At 32.1% G+C, this 19,676-nt stretch overlaps 1 protein-coding gene across 4 annotated transcripts in view; it reads left to right on the top strand.

Moving 5' to 3' along the window:
* LOC124364391 (solute carrier family 66 member 2) overlaps nucleotides 1–19,676 on the top strand; it is a 54,204-nt gene continuing 34,528 nt past the window's right edge. For all 4 annotated transcript variants that reach the window (XM_046819826.1, XM_046819827.1, XM_046819829.1 and 1 more), the window contains exons 1-3: nucleotides 1–435; nucleotides 3,672–3,934; nucleotides 5,951–6,087. In XM_046819826.1, the coding sequence (XP_046675782.1) occupies nucleotides 3,729–3,934; nucleotides 5,951–6,087 (343 nt within the window). In that variant the 5' untranslated portion in view covers nucleotides 1–435; nucleotides 3,672–3,728. The remainder of the gene's footprint in view (nucleotides 436–3,671; nucleotides 3,935–5,950; nucleotides 6,088–19,676) is intronic.

The raw sequence follows: 19,676 nt of genomic DNA, 5'->3' as shown, positions 1-19,676 counted from the left end.
TGTTCACTTGTCAAATGTGAACGTCCAACCTTACACTATCTATACACCTACTATTTCAGTTTTTATTAGTTAGTCATTCACTAATCAGAAACGGTGTCTATGTTAACAGATTGTGGAGTGCCAGGTTGTTTGATTTCATGTAGTATTTCGTTATCAAATAATATGAAAGTTAATTATTTATGGCTTACTATTTTGAGCCTAAGTCGTGTGTGATAAATAATAATGAATTTACAAAATTAATATTTCTGTAATAGAGCCTGTGTTTATTGTACAACTTATAAGTGTCATATTATATTACATAGTTTTTTCAGGCATATATCACGAAGTTTTGCTGTACAGTGGATTAGACTGAAATCTTAAATGAGAGTTAAATTTGTATTTTAAAGAAGGGTTGTGTTATGTTGCTTTGAGCAATGAATTGCCTACAATTGTGAGGTTAGTATAGTTAATAATATTAGTTAATACAATATTAGATTTTCTAATTGCTTAAGGAGGCACTTAAAAAAAAAATATTTGCGATTTGTCCTCTTAATGCAATTGGGAGGATCCCGTCTCAATTGTTGCATAAAGTTGCCGTGAAGTTATCTGTTGACTGCGGCAGACGCCCTAGTGTGCAAAATAAATCCATCTATCAAGATTGTACCGATTAGTAATACATAAAATTTCTAAGATGCTGATCAATAATGTTAAAGAGAATTAAAAATATTACAGACACACCAAAGTTAACCATATAATTGTATGCAACGCATAAAAATTTCCATTATAAACTGAATAAAAAATGTCTTCTATCCATTTTGATATAATAATAATACGTCTTCTTGAATGTGTACTCACAACCCAAAACTTATAGCCTATATTGTATATATATGCCGAAAAGCATTATTCATGAACACCACAAAAAGTGAACAAAAGAGAAAGAACAGCATCTGTCTTTGAAATTAACGGTGCAAAAAAAGTAACTAATGCCGAAAGGCACAAAAAATCAACTTGGAGATGCCCAAAAAAGCTACGCAGTGGCAAACGAGACCAAAATATAAGAGGTTTGGATAATCTTGCCACAGAGATAGAAACTGTGGTCAAAATGATGAAAAATAGGTGAGAGTATTGAAAAAATTTATAAATATAAAAAGTTAATGAGCATTCATGTGATTTGAGCTTGAATTTAGATACTATCTGAGGAATGTTTATCTTTTTTCACCAGAAGTGTGGGGTGTTTCCTGACCTCTGATCATGTGCCAATTCGTCCAACATGTTGTGACGTTAGAAAAGTTTGACAATCTGGGACGTGATTTGAGGTTGGGAAAATACCAATCAGAAATATCCCTGGTCATCAGTGTGGCCTTCTATAACCTGTTCGTCGCCATCCTGCATTTCCCTTGAAAAAAAAGTCCCTCAAGATAGTATACCTAAATTCGAGCTTAGATCATGTGAGCGCTTGTTAAGGTTACCTTCAACTTTGGTAGTACAAGTACTACTTTGGTATTTGCCGACGTCACTTCGTTTTGGGAGGCAGAAAATAGGAACATAATAACCTGTAATTTCCACAGGAAGTAAAATAGAGTCCGTTCTTTCAAATAACTTTTTTATTTAGGTTCCCGGTAAGAATAAATCTTCCAAAAATAGTGGCCTCCGGATAATACCAAAGTACCAAAAACATCTTTAATTACCCTCAAGCATAGTAAACTCATTCTTCTCACTCAAATTCCCTGTCTTTTCTTTCTGAGTTGATAAACCTGTTATTTCCTCCTTTTATACTTATCCCTCCTTAATTTTTTGCCCCCCTCCCATTGGGGAGGGAGAGATTCAGGGCTTCTGATTGCAGAAGCCCTGAATCTCTCTGTTTCCTAGATAAATATCACTCTGTTTACATATGACCTTCCATCATACACTGTTCCATTCAGCAAATCAATTATGTACGCCGATGATACGGTGCTCGTTGCCTCAAGCAAAACCATAGAAGATATAGAAGTGAAATCCTATGTTGCACTTAACTTGGCCATTGAATATTGCTCCATGAATGACCTCGTCTTCAATGAAGAAAAAACCAAGCAAATGAATATGGGCAACAAGAGAGACGAGATCAGAGGGTGTCCAGGTATTCAGGTCGTCGAAGCTACAAAACATCTTGGCTTAATTATAGACAACAGACTGTCATGGGTTGATCACGTGGACGAGCTGTGCAGAAGACTAAGCAGTGCTATATTCGCTCTGAGACGCATTAAATCTATTAGTACAGTAGAAGCCCTTAAAATCTCTTACCACTCCCTCTTCGAAAGTCACCTCAGGTATGGGATCCAGCTTTGGGGAAGCACCTCTCTCCATAACATCCAACGTGTGCTAGTCCTGCAAAAGAGAACACTAAGAGTAATGGCTGGCCTGAACTGGAAGGAGAGCTGTCGAGAGCCTTTCAGAAAGTGGCGCATACTTACTGTGGTGAACATTTACCTGTTGGAGGTGATCTCGCTAGCCTGCAAGAAAGGTCTTCTAAAAAATGAGGATGCTCACCATTACAACACCCGGCATGCTGGAGACTTTAACCTCCCTATTCATCATAGCAAGCGGTATGAAATGAAGCCGTCGTACAATGGAGCGAAGTTCTTCAACCTATTGCCAGTGGAAGTCAAGATCTCAAGACCAAGACTGCTGAAGGCTAAACTGAATGAGTGGCTGCTTGATCGTCCTTTTTATAGTATTAATGAATTCATCAATTGGCGGAGTGGCTGAAGCAAGACTGTAACTTTTCTTGTGAAGCAAGTACAAAGACTTTGTCCCAAATAAGACTGTTTTACTTAATGTATTAACTTTTGACACTATTTCAATCTTTAAGATTGTAAATAAAGAATCTCTCTCTCTCTCTCTCTCTCTCTCTCTCTCTAAATGACTATATGGAATATAACCTGTTTCAAACATGTTAATAATTGTATAATATATGGGGTGTCAGCACCTAAAAATCTTTTGGGAAATGATACTAGTTAAAGGAATTGTTAAAAGTGATTTTAGATTGTTTATGTGACATGGTCAAACTAAAAATTGTAAAAAGGAAGTTAAACCCATTAATTAGTAACAGGTAGTTTTATTTATGTGATTGATCTGCACTTCCCTACCAGATCAACAAAAAAATTGAATAGAATATCAAATTAAGATTACTAATTACTACCATTGAAATTTTAATACAAAAAAAACTTAAGTTTGATCTTGCTAAGTATATTAAAGAGACAAGCGATTTTAATTTTATAATTGTTTACATTTTAGGCCTATTAGTCAAGTACGTAAACAAACTACGTTGTATTGAAAATAGGCTAACATCAGAAACATTACTGGCCACGATAGCCATTGAAAATTTAACTTCAACTAGTTCTATTTGTTTCCCTGATCATAAATATATAAACACTATTTAGTTTTAGTAAGCATGCAATCACATCTATAAACCTATAAATTAAAAGTGCACTCGTATTTTGGTCAAACTTAAACAAGAACAAAACACTAAAAAGAGTATGGTTTATTAAAAAATTTAACATATTTGAAACAGTTGAAAATTGAAAAATTTAAAGGGTCAATCCAAGCTAAGTGGTCCAGAGGTAGTTGATAGGCCTAATATTGGTGGGATAGGGTATCCTGTATTTTAAGCCAATTCATGGTGCAGTAAAAATGAATTGTATTACTTGTTCCAGTATGGAAACACAGGAACTGCTTAAATCAAACAAAACAAAGACAACAGTCAAGTCAGTATGGAGGACTTTATTGCTAGCGGAATCCACGATCTGAGCATATCCAAAGTGCTGAAATGGGCAGCATCAACCGTGATGATATTTGGCGGAGTGGTGCCATTCATTCCGCAATATCGAGAAATTCGCCGGAAGGGAGACGCTGAAGGTTTCTCTCTGTACGTGTGCCTTGTACTCTTAATCTCCAATATACTAAGGATATTATTCTGGTAAGTAGAAGCGACTAATAAATATACTTACTTCTCTTTTACTATCACTACATATCTTATAAAAAGTACTGATTCAAAAACAATATTCTTATGGAAAGGAATGCAGGGAGTTTGATATTTCATACCAATGCTTTGATTTTTAGTTTCTGTGAAAGTAATAATACTACTTCCAGTTTTATTGTAATGTTTATTATTTTCAACTTTGTTGAGACTGACCACTGTAATTTTTTTTAAATTTAAACTACCCTTTTCCAATTGAATTACATATTGTCCACTAGGATCTTTATTGATTTCCAAACTATGTTCATAAATATAATTATACTGAATGTAATGATTGATTATCTGTGTATCCAATGATTACACTGCCATTTTGGCACAGTTTTCTGTCTGGCATAGTGTACAAAATTAATTCATTTTCCAAAACTACATTGTTTGATGGAAATATAACTGCCATTTTTATACAAACTGGTTTGCTCAGTTTCATGCCAGTCCGTCCTGTTAGATCTCATCAGGTTAACAGGACCGCTGTGTGTCATAACTATAGACAATAGACAGTTTCTTTATTCATGTACATAGAGTTACAGAATTGGCGTCAAGTAAGGTAAAGGTAATAATTTAGAATATTAGTCAGCAATGTAGAAGACAGTGGATAAACCATTTTAAGCACCATGATTAATGGTTCCTCCAGTTTATAAATTCTTCAAGGGAGTAAAATGTCCTCTGTAGAAACCATTCTTGGAGTTTCTTCTTGAAGCATTTCTGTCCACTGTTTATTTTCAGATGGTCTGGAAGAATATTGAAGAGTTTAGGTCCTGCATAGTTTGGCTTCAATTCATCGCCTTGCTCTGTACGAGAGGAAGCCAAGCTATGCAGGACCTAAACTCTTCAATATTCTTCCAGACCATCTGAAAATAAACAGTGGACAGAAATGCTTCAAGAAGAAACTCCAATACTCCCTTCAAGAATTTATAAACTGGAGGAACAATTAATCATAGTGCTTAAAATGCCTACACTAATTACTGTCGTAAACCCAAGGAATAGTCCTAGTTCACCCCACAGCCAAAGATGTAAAACATAATTTAATACAGACTTGTCAACATATTATTATAGATTAAATCACATACATAACTGCTGGAAGACACTAAAAGTCTTTTAGGACATTTGTTTCATACATTTTCTGAAACAATTACTGCTAGGTAACTCAGGTGATAGACATGGTCTCCCAAGTAATCTTAAAAATGACTCACTACATGGAACTTGGCTAAGTGTCATTGAAGCACTTAGTAGAATGACACAATTTATATTTTGTTTGTCGGGATGATGTAAAATTGCTGCATGATTTATGTTTGTCTATCTGACCGCAGGACATCTTGAGAATTAAATGTGCTGTAGATTTTAAATTTTGCAAGAAAGATCAGTGAAGCCTATTAGCGACACATTGCGAAACAGTACTCCATGGTATATTTATAGGTTTGATAAGGTTCTTTTACAGTAATTTACTAGCAAACAAGCTAAATTAACTGTAGATGAGACGAAGAGTAATTAAATGAACTTTTTAAAGCACTTTACCACTAGCAAACATTCATTGAATGCCAATTTTGTAATGAAATTTTAGTACATATGTATTTAGTTTTTTTGTCTATCACTTTTTGTTACAGAAACAAACCATACATGTCTTGAAACATTATTGCCATATAATATTTTTGTGACTGCCCTCACGTTTTAGTATGGTCATCTGTTATTCATGATTAAAACAACCAGAAGGCATTTCAAGGAAGTAATTAAATAGGCTAAATCTATTTTATGGCATTAGGTAGGCTATCTATTTGTTATATTAATTATTATTAATTCTAGTTAGTGTTAATTCACTGAATTTTTTTTATTGTTTATTTAGTTACAATTTTGTGTTTTCAAATAATAAAGTGGTTTTTCGTTTATAGAATGAAATTCTGATTTCAATTTTTAAATTAAAAAACATTGTCTTGCTTTCTATAAGTAATTTGAACTTGTTTTCAGGTGCGGGAAGAAGTTTGAGTTACCTTTATTAATACAAAGTATGATCATGAATATCACTATGCTATTTATGATTCATATCTGTGTTAGTGTAAAAAACAAGAGTCAAATCATCCGAGGTCCTGAACGGCTCTTCACAGGTTAGTCTTTTCAATTTTTACTGTATTCTTTATGCTTGTTTCTTGCGGTCATTTCATAAACAGGGTTTTGGTTTTAATTAGAACAAGATTTAACTAATTAAAATACAAATTTGTATTTTAGATTTTCAGGAATTTAAAATGTATTAAAACACAGTAAATTACTCTACGGGGTGTTTTTATATATGGGCATATTTTTCATGATTTTTCGTATAAACGTAGGCTTGCAGGATTTCATTTGACTCCTTGTTTAGCTACAGGTTTTTCAACTAAACCTATTCTAATAGTCTAACAGTAAACAACAGACAAACAACTTCAAAATCAATTTCCTAATAACGTTTTGTAACAGAAAAATTAATTTTGGTTACTATAGTCATACATATAGCAATAACAAACAGATTTTTGGATTTTAAAAGAGGATTTTTTTCCCAAAAATTAACACCTCTCTGATTGATTCTTTTGTAAGGAATGTTATGGATATTTTAATGCCATAATCGAATTTTTTTATATATTACATTTAAGAAGACTTACATTTAATTAGACTTGTATTTTCAAAAACAGTCATTTATCAATCCATATTCATAAAAAGAAAACATCTTATTTGTGTTTCTGAAATATGGCCCTGGGAAGTTTCGTATGTGTAAAAGTCTCTATATTCAAAATTTTATAGGTCATATAATAGACAACAGATTTTTTTCTTAATAGATACAGTCTGAGTGTACATACAATTATCAGAAGTTACATATACATTAATTAGAGAAGCTGAAGTTTAAGTATCATAAAACTACAACACTATAAAAAGTTATGAAAATATTTTATGAAAGGCTTTTATTATTATTGTTCTTAAAAATTAAAGAATTGGAACCTTGGGATTGCAAGAACTTTGAACCAGAGAAAAACTTACACTGCTCGATAAAACCGACATTAAAGTTTTGAATAAATCTGGGTCCTTAAAAACTTGATTTAATGAATAGTATGCATTGAATATCAAAATCCTTTTTATTTTCTTTAAAAACACTTCACTGGACATAAACTTCTCATTTTTCAAAATTTTATTTAATTCTATGTAAGTTGTGTATCTGATTGGTTTTTTTTTTCAAATTTAGTTACTTGTGTTGCTGTACGTGTAGAAAGTTATGTGTAAGTTTTCTGTACCGTTGTTCTTCTGTAAGTTAAAGAGAATGACATTATTCTATTACAATTAACCCTCTGATGACGAGAGTAAAAAAATGTATATGCCAAAACTGTATCGTGTTTTTCAAGCACTTTGCACCATAACTATCCAGTACTCAGTGGGGGACTTTTACAAGTATTTGGAGAAAAAAGATATATTTAAAATATTTTTTGTGCTATTATCAGTTTTCAGAAGGGCTTGACTGGAAACTGTTAGTCTAAATTCTTAATATTAATAGCCAGGCAGTAGTACATTTTTTAACGCTGTATACCTAAAGGTTATCCTGGGCAGTGCTGTGAGTAAATTTAATCAGTCCTCAATTTTAATTTATTTCTTGTATCGTAATTGAGTACATCTCTATTACATGAAAATGATTTTTCCTAGCAATTACACAGTAACGTCAAACTAAAACATGCGAAAACGTTTACACTGTAACTGATCGCAACCAAATCACATTCACATGTTTTGAAACCACTTAATATGCTTAGAACTATATAAATCTATAAGGCTTTAGAATAATAAGGTTTTTCAAAGCACTATATTAATATATCAACTAATTAAGAGTTGTCATATGATCGTTATATTAATTTAACTTCTAAAATAATAATGCAGCCTAACTTCAATTTGATGCTTGTTGATGATGTATTGTTGAACAATAAGGGATATTATAAGTGGTATTGCAGTATCTGTTTATGGTGGGTGGGACTCAGCTTTCAGTGTCTGTGGAAGCCTCTACAAGAGAAGCCCAAAGTGGTTAGTTATCACTGAACAAAAGATAGCCAAAGTGTGTAGGCTAATGATGAGTTCAGAGATCAACTTGTCCAGATTGTCAGGCATTTTGCACTAATTGTGTGATGAGGGAAGAGTTGTAGAATGTCTGACCGTGTCTTATGTTTCCACAATGGTTTTCTTCACTACTTTCTTATTTGATAAAGACAATTTAAAACATTAAATTTAGTCTTGTAAACATTGATTTATTGTTGAAAGACACTAATATTTCCACGAATTACTCTATGGCTTTTCATGAATTTAACTAATCATTGATTCTGTGGTGAAAAGGCTAAGGGATTACTGTGTAGTAGGTCACAGTTAATTAAAATAATTGAATTTAATGGACCAACCAGAGTAAAATTGTTTGAAAAATTACATATAATTAATTTGAAAAATCTTTATTTTTATGCTATAAAATAAAATTAGTACTAAAGAAACAAATTAATTTTGTTGAATTCACCTTCAATGTATAATGTATGTAACTAGCTGTATGTATGTTAAATACCATTTAAAGAAGATAAGATTGTTATATATGTATAACTCTAAAGATTAAGGCTTGTTAACTACTACACATTTCGTGCACTTACAATAGACCAGCTAGCAGCATTAAATTGTTTTATGTAAAAAATGTTTTTTTATTATAGATTTGATTCTTTAAATATGAATTATTTTACATTTCAATTTTAAAATTACAAATTGTTTATTCATTATTATATGGTAGTACAATCATGGTTTGATATTAACAAGCTCTTCGAAAACTTCATAGTAAAAATTATTTTTTATTACTAGTTGATTTACATGGTGTCCGAACATACAATAGTTAACTAGTCTTCATCCAGAATTATACGTATTAATGTCTGGTCTTCTTCAGCGAGTTACAATCCTTTGTCCTTTTTTATTCGATGAGTCTTGGATCTAAATAGCAGAAAAACTGTGAACTACATGTCAAAGCCTGTTTTCCTGCGTTTTGTTTGTTAAATAGTGTCGGCTTGTTCAGTGCCTATCCATCTATTCCAGGTCCGAACTGAATACAAAATGTGTGCGGAGTAGGAATTACAGAACTGCCATTACATATGAACTCTTCCACAATAAATATGTGGAGTTCACCAAACTCACATCACTTCCGCCCATTACAATCCAATTGCTCGCTGTAACAATGTTTTCTTTTATAAGTTTCAGAGAAAATGAAAATGTAAAAACTACAGAGGATTATTTATTCAAAAATAAGACAATTTTTAGTTGGAAGGAACCTTTTTTCATCAGTTTCTGTATATGTGTTTATAAGATGTAAATATAATTTTAACTTTGATTTCCTTTACTTTATGTTGACCTAGGGAATAATAAACAACATGAAATAATAGTAGTTATAAAAAGAGCTGTGTTAACTGGGTGACTGTTATAAAAACCACTGTTATCACATCCTGTTATCATAGCTAAACAAATCTTTTGTTAATTATCCGCTAAACTGTGTTTTCTTTGTCTCTTATCAGTGCCTTGTCATCCAGCCGTCACTATGATGGATTGTTGGCACAAACTTTTGCTACTCTTTTGTCATTTAATTTGTAGTCATTTTAAATTTATTATAACTATCAAGAAATATTATTTATGAAAAGGGTAAACAAGAAAGAAAACAACAAGGAATTAAGTGATGCCAGTTGTTGATCAATTTATAATGGTACTAGGTCAATTTTTATCTATTGCCTTAATTTGATCAATCGTTATTGTAAAATACTTCTCAGCTGATTATATCAGAACTATCAATAATCATTATTATTTAACTCATGTTTATGTTTTCTCCAAAATTACTTGTTAATAATATATTAAGCTATCTAATTATTTTTATTGAAGAATACATAATTTTTAATTCAGAACTACTTTTAATCCCATAACTTTTCCCAGTATAATATAATTTTATCAACTCTAGAGAGGGTGTAACAAATTTTAAATGCAAGAATGCACTTGGGTTTTACTTTCCTAATGTATAATTGAGCTATTTAAATAAAACAGTTTTAAAATCATAGAAGTAAATTATGTACTTACAAGAAACTAATTGTTATTTAGACCAATCCAATGAACAGTCTTTATGAGTAATTTACAATTAACAGTATTACTGAAAAATTACCATTGTATTGAATAAATTTAACTTTTAGTCTATTCATTATCTACATTTTATATATTTTATAATATATTCAGTAATTTAAAAAAATCAGAATTTTGAAAGCAACACTAACAAATATTATATAAGGATACTAGGTTTTCGAACATTTCCCATCTTTATATGTTTTAAAAAGTATAACACTCTATTTTGAGAATTGAAATCTACCCTCCTCTTCAGGTGTAAAAAAACCTCTTAATACATAACAAAACTAAAAAGTGCAACAATTAACTGTCATTCAAAAAAAATACGTACACTAAATATTAAAAAAATTACAATAAACTGAACATAAAAAGAGTTTTTGAAAAAGATAATGCACGAAAAATAAGGTTCCTTATGCTAGTCTGATACACGATATTGGCTGAATCTAGTTCTCAGAAAGAGGCTTGTGAAATACGCCATGACCTAGGAGTGCCAACATCCAGAAAGTAACTTTTTTAAAGATAAACAAAACAATCCGGAAGTAAACTCCATGATTTATTTTTTTAGTATTAAAATTATCTTTATTTAGTTCTTTTGTTTAGCTCAACTTATATCACACTAATTAATTATCTATCTTTGTTTTTACAAAACATGTTTCTTTTTGTTATTATGTTTGTGCATTTCTCGTAAACACTTATTACGAAGAAATAAAAATAAAGAATAAAGATGTACAACTGGCATTAAGACGTGTGATAGATACTTAATAACTGGGTACACTAAATTGTATACAGTTACAAGTCCAGTAGTTCCCATTGAAATTTGAAGTGACTTGTTGGGATATACACTCATTTTACTTCTGTACCTGTGTTGATTGTTTAGTGGTAGAAACATATTCTATCCCAAACTTTTTCATACTAGGAAATTTATTTAAGTCATAGTTAAGTACTTCTAAATCCATGTGTATTTGCCCATTTTACGATACTTTGATGGAATAGTACAGTTTAACATTTCTGTTCAGTTAAGGTAACTTTTAATGTTCTATTATTTTGGTATTTGTATTTTTAAAATAATTTTTTTTAATAACAGACAGTCCTTGTATTTATTTAATACCTAATATACCAAGCTTAAACATAAAGTTGTTAATCATGAACATTACCTATATTTCTTCTGTTTTCCTGTCATAAAAGTTTTTAATTACGTTGTTGAAGATGTTTTTGGAAAAGTAAGAAAAAAAGGCACTTTTCACCATACAGTAGCTTGTCTTACCCCTAGTGTAAAAAGTAGTTGCTTCTCGTATTACCCTTAAAAATCAGGTACACTTGAAGTCTGAAGAATGAAATAATTTAGTCTTATGTACACACACAAATTATCATATGGAAGTATTCTCTATTCTCTATTAACGATAATCATTGGAAAATATTACACATTTTTTCAAAAGTTATACAAAATTGTTATTTTTAAGCACAGTTATTATTTTTATGTATGATCCAGGTGTCCCAAAACCAAGACATATCAACTTAGCAAACAATAAACATTACCAGAACGTATAGAACGCGGCCAAGCTTCAAGTACAAAACGTTAAATCTTATGAATACAAAAACATTAAATTTAACAGTCAGTATAAAATTTGCGATCTTACATGTGCAAAAACATAGCCATTTCAACAGTACATCACCAACAGAAAATGTAAACGTAAAAATCAAGGTAAAACGTAGGTAAGGCTGACTTGGGCAATCCATTGATAAGTCTAGTTATCAATGTTGAATGTGTAGTAAGACCAATAGAAGGTCTACAAAAAGCCTGAGAACTACATTTTATTTTTTGAACTATTGCAAATAAAGCAACAAAACTTTATACATAAGTTCTATACCTAAAAATCTAATTTTTTTAAGCGAATATAAAATTTTCCATCATACTGGGATCGGTCCATATGGAGTCAGAAGAAAATCTTAAATGACCTTACATAAAATTAAAGGTTGCCACTAGGAGAACACAATGCCGCAAACCTGACCTTAAAAGGTTCACCCTAGCCAAAATTATGGTGGTTTAATGTTACAAACTTGAGCTTGTTGAATAAGGTTAATTGTCATTTCTTGTGTTAGGTAAAATAATGAAACCCCAAAAACCTCAAAATATACGAAGAATAATTTTTCAGAGTTGTGAACGACTTTAAACCACATTTGGAAAAACAATCTAGGAGCAGGCTCATAGAAACTTTTATTGTGGACCTTTACCAAAAATTACCTTTAATTAAACTGCCATTCAAGTTGATCATCATGTAAACAACACGAAAAAATAGTGACGTGACCAGCAATGACTTTGATTATAAGTGAAGAAATGTTAAGAAGATTTAAAAATAAATGTCATCCACTCGACAGTCAAGCTGGGTTTATCAGGCATCTTGTACATACCAATGTTGATATGCTCTTTATCAGCTGTAGTTGTGGCTAACAATAGGCTATTAGTAGTCCATTAATCCCTGTTGTTTGGGGAAATCCCATGTCTTGTTTTTCCTGATCAGGCCTTGTGGAGTCTGTGCAGCTTTCTAGTTGGTTTGTTTAGTTAATTCAACTAAAATGTGTTAGTGTCAAGAAAATAGTTGAGTAATAAAAAATCAAAATGGCATTATCTGAACTTGAAAGAATTAATGAACTGATTATGAGAGGGTACATTGATCTACAGAGATTATACAACAGGTAGTGTAACTATTTAATGATAAATTTCAGAACAGACCACCTATTTCAAAACATGCAGTTTATACCTCTGTGTGATGTTTCAAAGAGTTTGGAAGTGTAAAAGTTCGGCCACACAGTGGTAAACCTAAAACAACGACCCGTGATGAGATGGCTATTGATGTACTTCAGTCTTTTACTGAAAATCCACACTCTTCTATTATAAAAGTTGCTACTAAGCATGTCTTCAATTACCAAACTTGCTACTAAGCATGGCATGGCTGATACAAATCCTTACTGGATGAAAGAGGCTCACACTCAGCATCCTCAAAAGGTGAATGTGTGGGCAGTTATTTTATGACAAAATATTATTGGTCCTTTTATTATTGATGGAAATTTGAATAGAGAAATTTACCACAACATGTTGGTTAATAGAATTATACCTGCCATGATAAATGTAGAAGGATTAAACTGGGATTCTGTTTGGTCCCAACAAGATGGAGTGCCCCACCATTATGCATTAGATGTACGTAATATTTTGAACCATACGTTTTGAAAACTATGGGTAGGGCGGAGAGTTGAATGGCCTGCTAGGTCACCTGACCTGTCATCTTTGGACTACTTTTTTGGGGTAATTTAAAAAGCAAAGTTTATGAGACCAAGCCCTCTAATCTAAAATGACTTAATACAAAGAATACTACATAAAACGGCAGGTATGTCTGCTGAGATACTACAAAATATTATGTATGGCTACTACAAAAACCTTGCTCACTTTCACACTGCAGAGGGAAAACAATTTGAGCATCTATTGTACAAAAATGGCAAACTTTAATGATAATCTCAGCTGGAACTACTAAAAGTTTCATTATTATTACATGCAGAAAACTTTCAAAGGCCTCCTCTTAGACCGTTTCTGATTGTGGTGTAAGGTCATTCAGAATTAGGAAAAATTGGTTTTTTGTATGCTTTGAAGTTTTTGCGGTTTCATTATTTTATCTAACACAAGGAATGACAAATTCAACAAGCTCATGTTTGTAAATGTAAACTGCCTCCATTTTGGTTAGGGTGAACTTTTTGAGGTTGGGTTTGTGGCATTGTGTTCTCTCATTAGAGACCTTTAATTTAATGTACAACTCAACCTGTGCTGTCATTTAAGATTTTCTTCTGACTCCTTGTGGACCATCCCGAGTATGATGGAAAAAATTTATATTTCCTTAAAACAGAAGAATTTTTGGTATAATACTTATTTATGTGTTAAGGTTCGTAAGGAATCTGCAATAGTTTAAAAAATAATATGCCATCCTCAGACTTTTTGTAGACCCTGTAGAACTCCTTGTTAACTGGCAGTGAAGTTGTATGGAGCTTTCTGTCTGCTGATTTATGCTTAGCAGTTATGCTGGTGCTTTGAGTTCCATAAGTTATGTTAAAATCTAACGTAATCTTGGATAAACATAAAATAGCTCCCATCAATTGGCGTGGATTTTTCTTCCATTGTTTTCTCTCGTTTATGTTGGGGGGAACTGGAAAACAATTTTCGCAAGTCTTGCGCTGGGAGTAATCTAGCCTGATGTGTGCGGGGAGAATGCTGTGTAAAGTATATTTGTTATGTATTATACAATAGTTACTGTAAGCTCTTAGTATTGTAATGTGTATTGTATCTTACATTGATTGATCACAACAGGTTCGCCCAGCGTTCAGGTGGTGAAGAAGGAATCTAGGTCGTTGTTGGGTATGTGTAGACTCGCACAGCCTTGTGCTGGGTCCTGATAGCAATCGCACAGATTAGTGACTAGTCGCAACCATTGTAGAGTCGTCTTGGTATGGTAGATTTAATTTTTAACTGGCACACTGGTTACCATTTTTGTTGGGTTTTACTTAACAAATTGGTTACCAAGCAGTGTATTGGGACAGGCAGCAAAGTCAGTTCTAATGTTCGACAGCAAATCTGCTTAATTTACGATAAAAACTGATTTGCAAAGGTGTTGGGTAATAACTTTTAAATACATAAATCCAGAAAGATCATATTATCATATTTAGACTTAAAGTGGGATAATGTTTGAGTATGTGGTATGGCATTTTTTATTGGTTTACTTAATTTGAATAACAATCAGTATATTGGTGGAAGGTATATAAGAACTAACTTCAAATACATTGGTATATGTTATATTTCTATATCCTTAGCATAATAATAATAGTGTAAAGTGCAAATATATTAGAAACGTAGTGTGTGGAGGGATTGTTTACTACTCAGTTTATTGTGCTGTGCGCTCCGTCTCCCATGATAACTGGAATCTGTGACCTGTGTAGCAGAGATATGGGAATCTGCATTTATTAGCCCACTAATCACAAATTTTCAATTGAAATTTATACCAGTTAATGTTATTCACTATCTTGAATGTTAGAAAACAGGGTGCTCCAAATTGACAAAGTTTGTAAAAAACAAGTTGTCAAATGCTCATACTGCCTAGTGACATGTGATTGAACAAACATCATGTTGTCACATTTATTAGTTATCACTTAGTGAGCTTTGTTTTAACTATTTCAAAACTGCTATAAATAAAGTCAAAATAACAGAAGCACAATGACGGAACCTGCTTGACATGTAGTGGACTCAACAAACTCCAAATTGAAGTTTTGTACTGTGGAGTTTCTACTGCCAATACTGCTCCTCTGGAACCTGCTTGACATATAGTAAGCTCAACAAACTCCAATTGAAGTTTTGTACTGTGGAGTTTCTACTGTCAATACTGCTCCTCTGGAACCTGCTTGACATCTAGTAAGCTCAACAAACTCCAAATTGAAGTTTTGTACTTTGGAGTTTCTACTGTCAATACTGCTTCTCTGGAACCTGCTTGACACCTAGTAAGCTCAACAAACTGCAAATTGAAGTCTTGTTCTGGTAAGTTTCTACTGTCAATACTGCTTCTCTGGAACCTGCTTGACACCTAGTAAGCTCAACAAACTCCAAATTGAAGTTTTGTACTGTGGAGTTTCTACTGTCAATATTGCTCCTCTGGAATCTGCTTGACATCTGGTAAGCTCAACAAACTCCAAATTGAAGTTTTGTACTGTGGAGTTTCTACTGTCAATACTGCTCCACTGGAACCTGCTTGACATCTAGTAAGCTCAACAAACTCCAAATTGAAGTTTTGTACTGTGGTGTTTCTACTGTCAATAATGCTCCTCTAAATTCATGAATTCTGGTCTCTCTTTCATGCATAACACCTAGGATTTTACAGTAAAGTTGCTCTTTGCCAATTCCAATTGTTGCAGTTTAGTTATGTTGCGACTAGAAATTTCAAAACTATAAGTGAGAACATGAAATTTCATTTCTAAAGATTTTTTCTAAAGATGAAATTTCTGATCAGTAGCTTAGTATATTCCAGTACCTCTGCTACACAGATGACAACATTCCAGTTACCTTAGAAGATGGAGAGCAAGACACTTCTCAACAGCATTAACTAGTGATGATATGAGAAGTGTAGTACACTTAAACTATGAGGGATGACAGACACTTGCTATTGTTTTGTTATAATTGAATCGTGAAGTTTTACAATTGAACTGGTGTCTTCATGTGTGACACGTACTGCATTATAGGTTAAACCTGCAAAAAGGCAAACAATTCAAACAAATGGTGATGTTGACAACAAAAATGTTGTGTACATTGTCAACATTGAGTTAAATTCCATTTTCATGTGTGTACACGGTTGATTTGAAAGTGATCATTAGTCATACATTTGGCACCTGTACACTGCTATTTCTGTTATACTAGTTGACAGCAAGTTGTATTTAACATTATTTTTTACAATCTTATAATGTTCTCATGGTTCTTTTGACAGTAACCATTAGTCACACATTTGGTACCTGTACACTGTTATTTTTATTATACTAGTCGACAGCAAGTTGTATTTTACATGATTTTTTTTCACAATCTTTCACAAAATGTTGCCATGGTTGATTTTAAAGTGACCATTAGTCACAAATTTGGTACCTGTACACTGTTATTTTTATTATACTAGTCGACAGCAAGTTGTATTTTACATGATTTTTTTCACAATCTTTCACAAAATGTTCCCATGGTTGATTTTAAAGTGACCATTAGTCACAAATTTGGTACCTGTACACTGTTATTTTTATTATACTAGTCGACAGCAAGTTGTATTTAACATGATTTTTTTCACAATCTTTCACAAAATGTTCCCATGGTTGATTTTAAAGTGACCATTAGTCACAAATTTGGTACCTGTACACTGTTATTTTTATTATACTAGTCGACAGCAAGTTGTATTTTACATGATTTTTTTCACAATCTTTCACAAAATGTTCCCATGGTTGATTTTAAAGTGACCATTAGTCACAAATTTGGTACCTGTACACTGTTATTTTTATTATACTAGTCGACAGCAAGTTGTATTTTACATGATTTTTTTTCACAATCTTTCACAAAATGTTCCCATGGTTGATTTTAAAGTGACCATTAGTCACAAATTTGGTACCTGTACACTGTTATTTTTATTATACTAGTCGACAGCAAGTTGTATTTAACATGATTTTTTTCACAATCTTTCACAAAATGTTCCCATGGTTGATTTTAAAGTGACCATTAGTCACAAATTTGGTACCTGTACACTGTTATTTTTGCTATACTGGTTGACAGCAAGTTGTAGTTAACATCAGTTTTTCCGCAATCTTAAAATGTTCCCATAATGTATTTGAAAGTGATCCATCAGTCACAAATTTAGTACCTGTACACTGTTATTTTTGTTGTAATAGTCGACAGCAAGTTGTAGTAAACAAGATTAGTCCACAATCTTAGAATGTTCTCACAGTTTATTTGAAGAAGATAACCATTAGTCCGTATAGTTAGTAGTTATAGTTTTACATGCTGCTATTTTGTTTTATTAGTTGCCAGCAAGTTGGTAGTAAGCAACATGTAACTTAACATTTATACCACTTCCTTTATGACATAAATTTGATTGATATCAGTCAATCTTTTGGAAATTGTTGTAGGTCTAGTTTACAGTAGAACTGTACAAGTGTATTTGTCTATTATGCTTCAGTAGTGGTTTGGCATTTCTTCTCATATCCTGTCTTTGTACATCTATGTAACTGTCAGTAATTTGATTTAGAATCTAAATACATTAAAAAGTTATTTTCCAATTTCAATCTTATAATACATTAATATAGGTTTTATTAAAACTAAGAAACAATTGTTATTGAATACTACTTTAGAATTGATGCTTTAAATCAGGTAAAAGAAATGCTCAACTGTTTGAAAATATTAAACATTCAACATAAACATTATATGTGGGGCTGTCATCTTGAAGTAACAAAGAGATGAAGCATTGAAGCATTTGATGATTAATGTATACAACTCTGATGATATGATTATCCTCTTGGTTGGTATATTAATATATTGCTTTAAACAATAGAAACTGAAATCTTAAGGATTTAAATACCTATAAGTTTATCATGGGTTTCTAAAACAGGGTGGCCAAACCGGTAATTCGGGAATATAATGCACCTGGAAAAACTCGTGAATAAGCTGGGAATCTTCCTGTAGAACCACGGCAATTTACAAAACAATTTCCTATGTCCAATAATTTTGAAATCAAGAAATTTGGCAACTCAATGAGTCAGGATTTGATAAATCCCAAATATTATATTTCATGTAATTGTGAATGATGATCGTTGACGTGTGAGTGATGATGTCAAGGAATTGTTTACAGAGTATGGGGACAACACTTGTTAATACAGTGTAGGATCGACGATGTGTTCGCGAGCCCCGCCAGATACCAGTTGATCAAAGGTTGCCTCTAGTGTAGTGGAGTATATATTGATTAGTTCTTCCCCATGTAGCTCCCATATAGGTAATGAATGATCTGTTGGATAATCAAACAATCGTCTCAGTTTGGTCTGTGAACGATTGTTCCTCACACACGTTCTGAGTGGTTGTCAGATTACATATGTTATGAAAGAAGTGAGGTTATGTTTTGAAATCATGGTTATCTCCATACTCCATATGTCCTAACATAATAATCCTAACTCCATATATATATATATATATATATATATATATATATATATATATATATATATATGTAATAGCTCCTACTCATTAACCTGTTATGAAATTATTTGAAAAAGTATTATGCATTAATGTATCGTTAGTAGGTTTAATTTTATTAAGAGAATGAAAGTTTACAAAAACACCATACATTGTAATTTAATAAAAAAAAATAAAAAATAGGTTTGTAAAGTTAAATATGTAAGTGATTCAGTAAAGGGACAAACTGAAGTTGATTGTTCAAACTGAACGTGAGCATACAAACGTGTGAGTGACAGACCGTATTATCTGACTGACAGCGTAAGAAAGATAACATGATTGGAACATGTTGACAACACACATACACTACTTGGCCTACATACATGTTCACTTTCCTTGTGCTGGCACAACACTCATGCCATGGTGCATTTTAATTGTTCAATGAATGGGATTTTATAAAACCGTTACAAAAATAATTCAGACAGTTAATTTTATTAGTAAAAAGGTTATATATCAGTGATCATAGATAAACTGTCCACATTTTATGGCAAAAGATGCATAATTCTTTTCAGAACACTTCAAGTAATAGTTATATATTAACCCTTTTGATTCCAACTTTTGTATATACAAATGTAAACAATATCTGAATAAAATCCCAACATCCTTACATACAGATGTTCACAAATGAATGGTTTTAAAATATAAAATGTAACAAAACTTATTCACTACACTTTCACTGTATCAAAATGATTCAAAATAATTGATCTTTCCAATAAAGTTTTGAAATGAACTGTATACAATGTTGCTTATTCTTGTGCTGTACTGTTTTATTTATTACTATAAAATATCCCA

The sequence above is a fragment of the Homalodisca vitripennis genome, chromosome 6 (genome assembly GCF_021130785.1).
Source record: "Homalodisca vitripennis isolate AUS2020 chromosome 6, UT_GWSS_2.1, whole genome shotgun sequence".
Classification (NCBI taxonomy): domain Eukaryota; kingdom Metazoa; phylum Arthropoda; class Insecta; order Hemiptera; family Cicadellidae; genus Homalodisca; species Homalodisca vitripennis.
The sequence above is the reverse complement of the archived record's forward strand: the minus strand, read 5'-3'. Positions and strand labels throughout refer to the sequence as shown.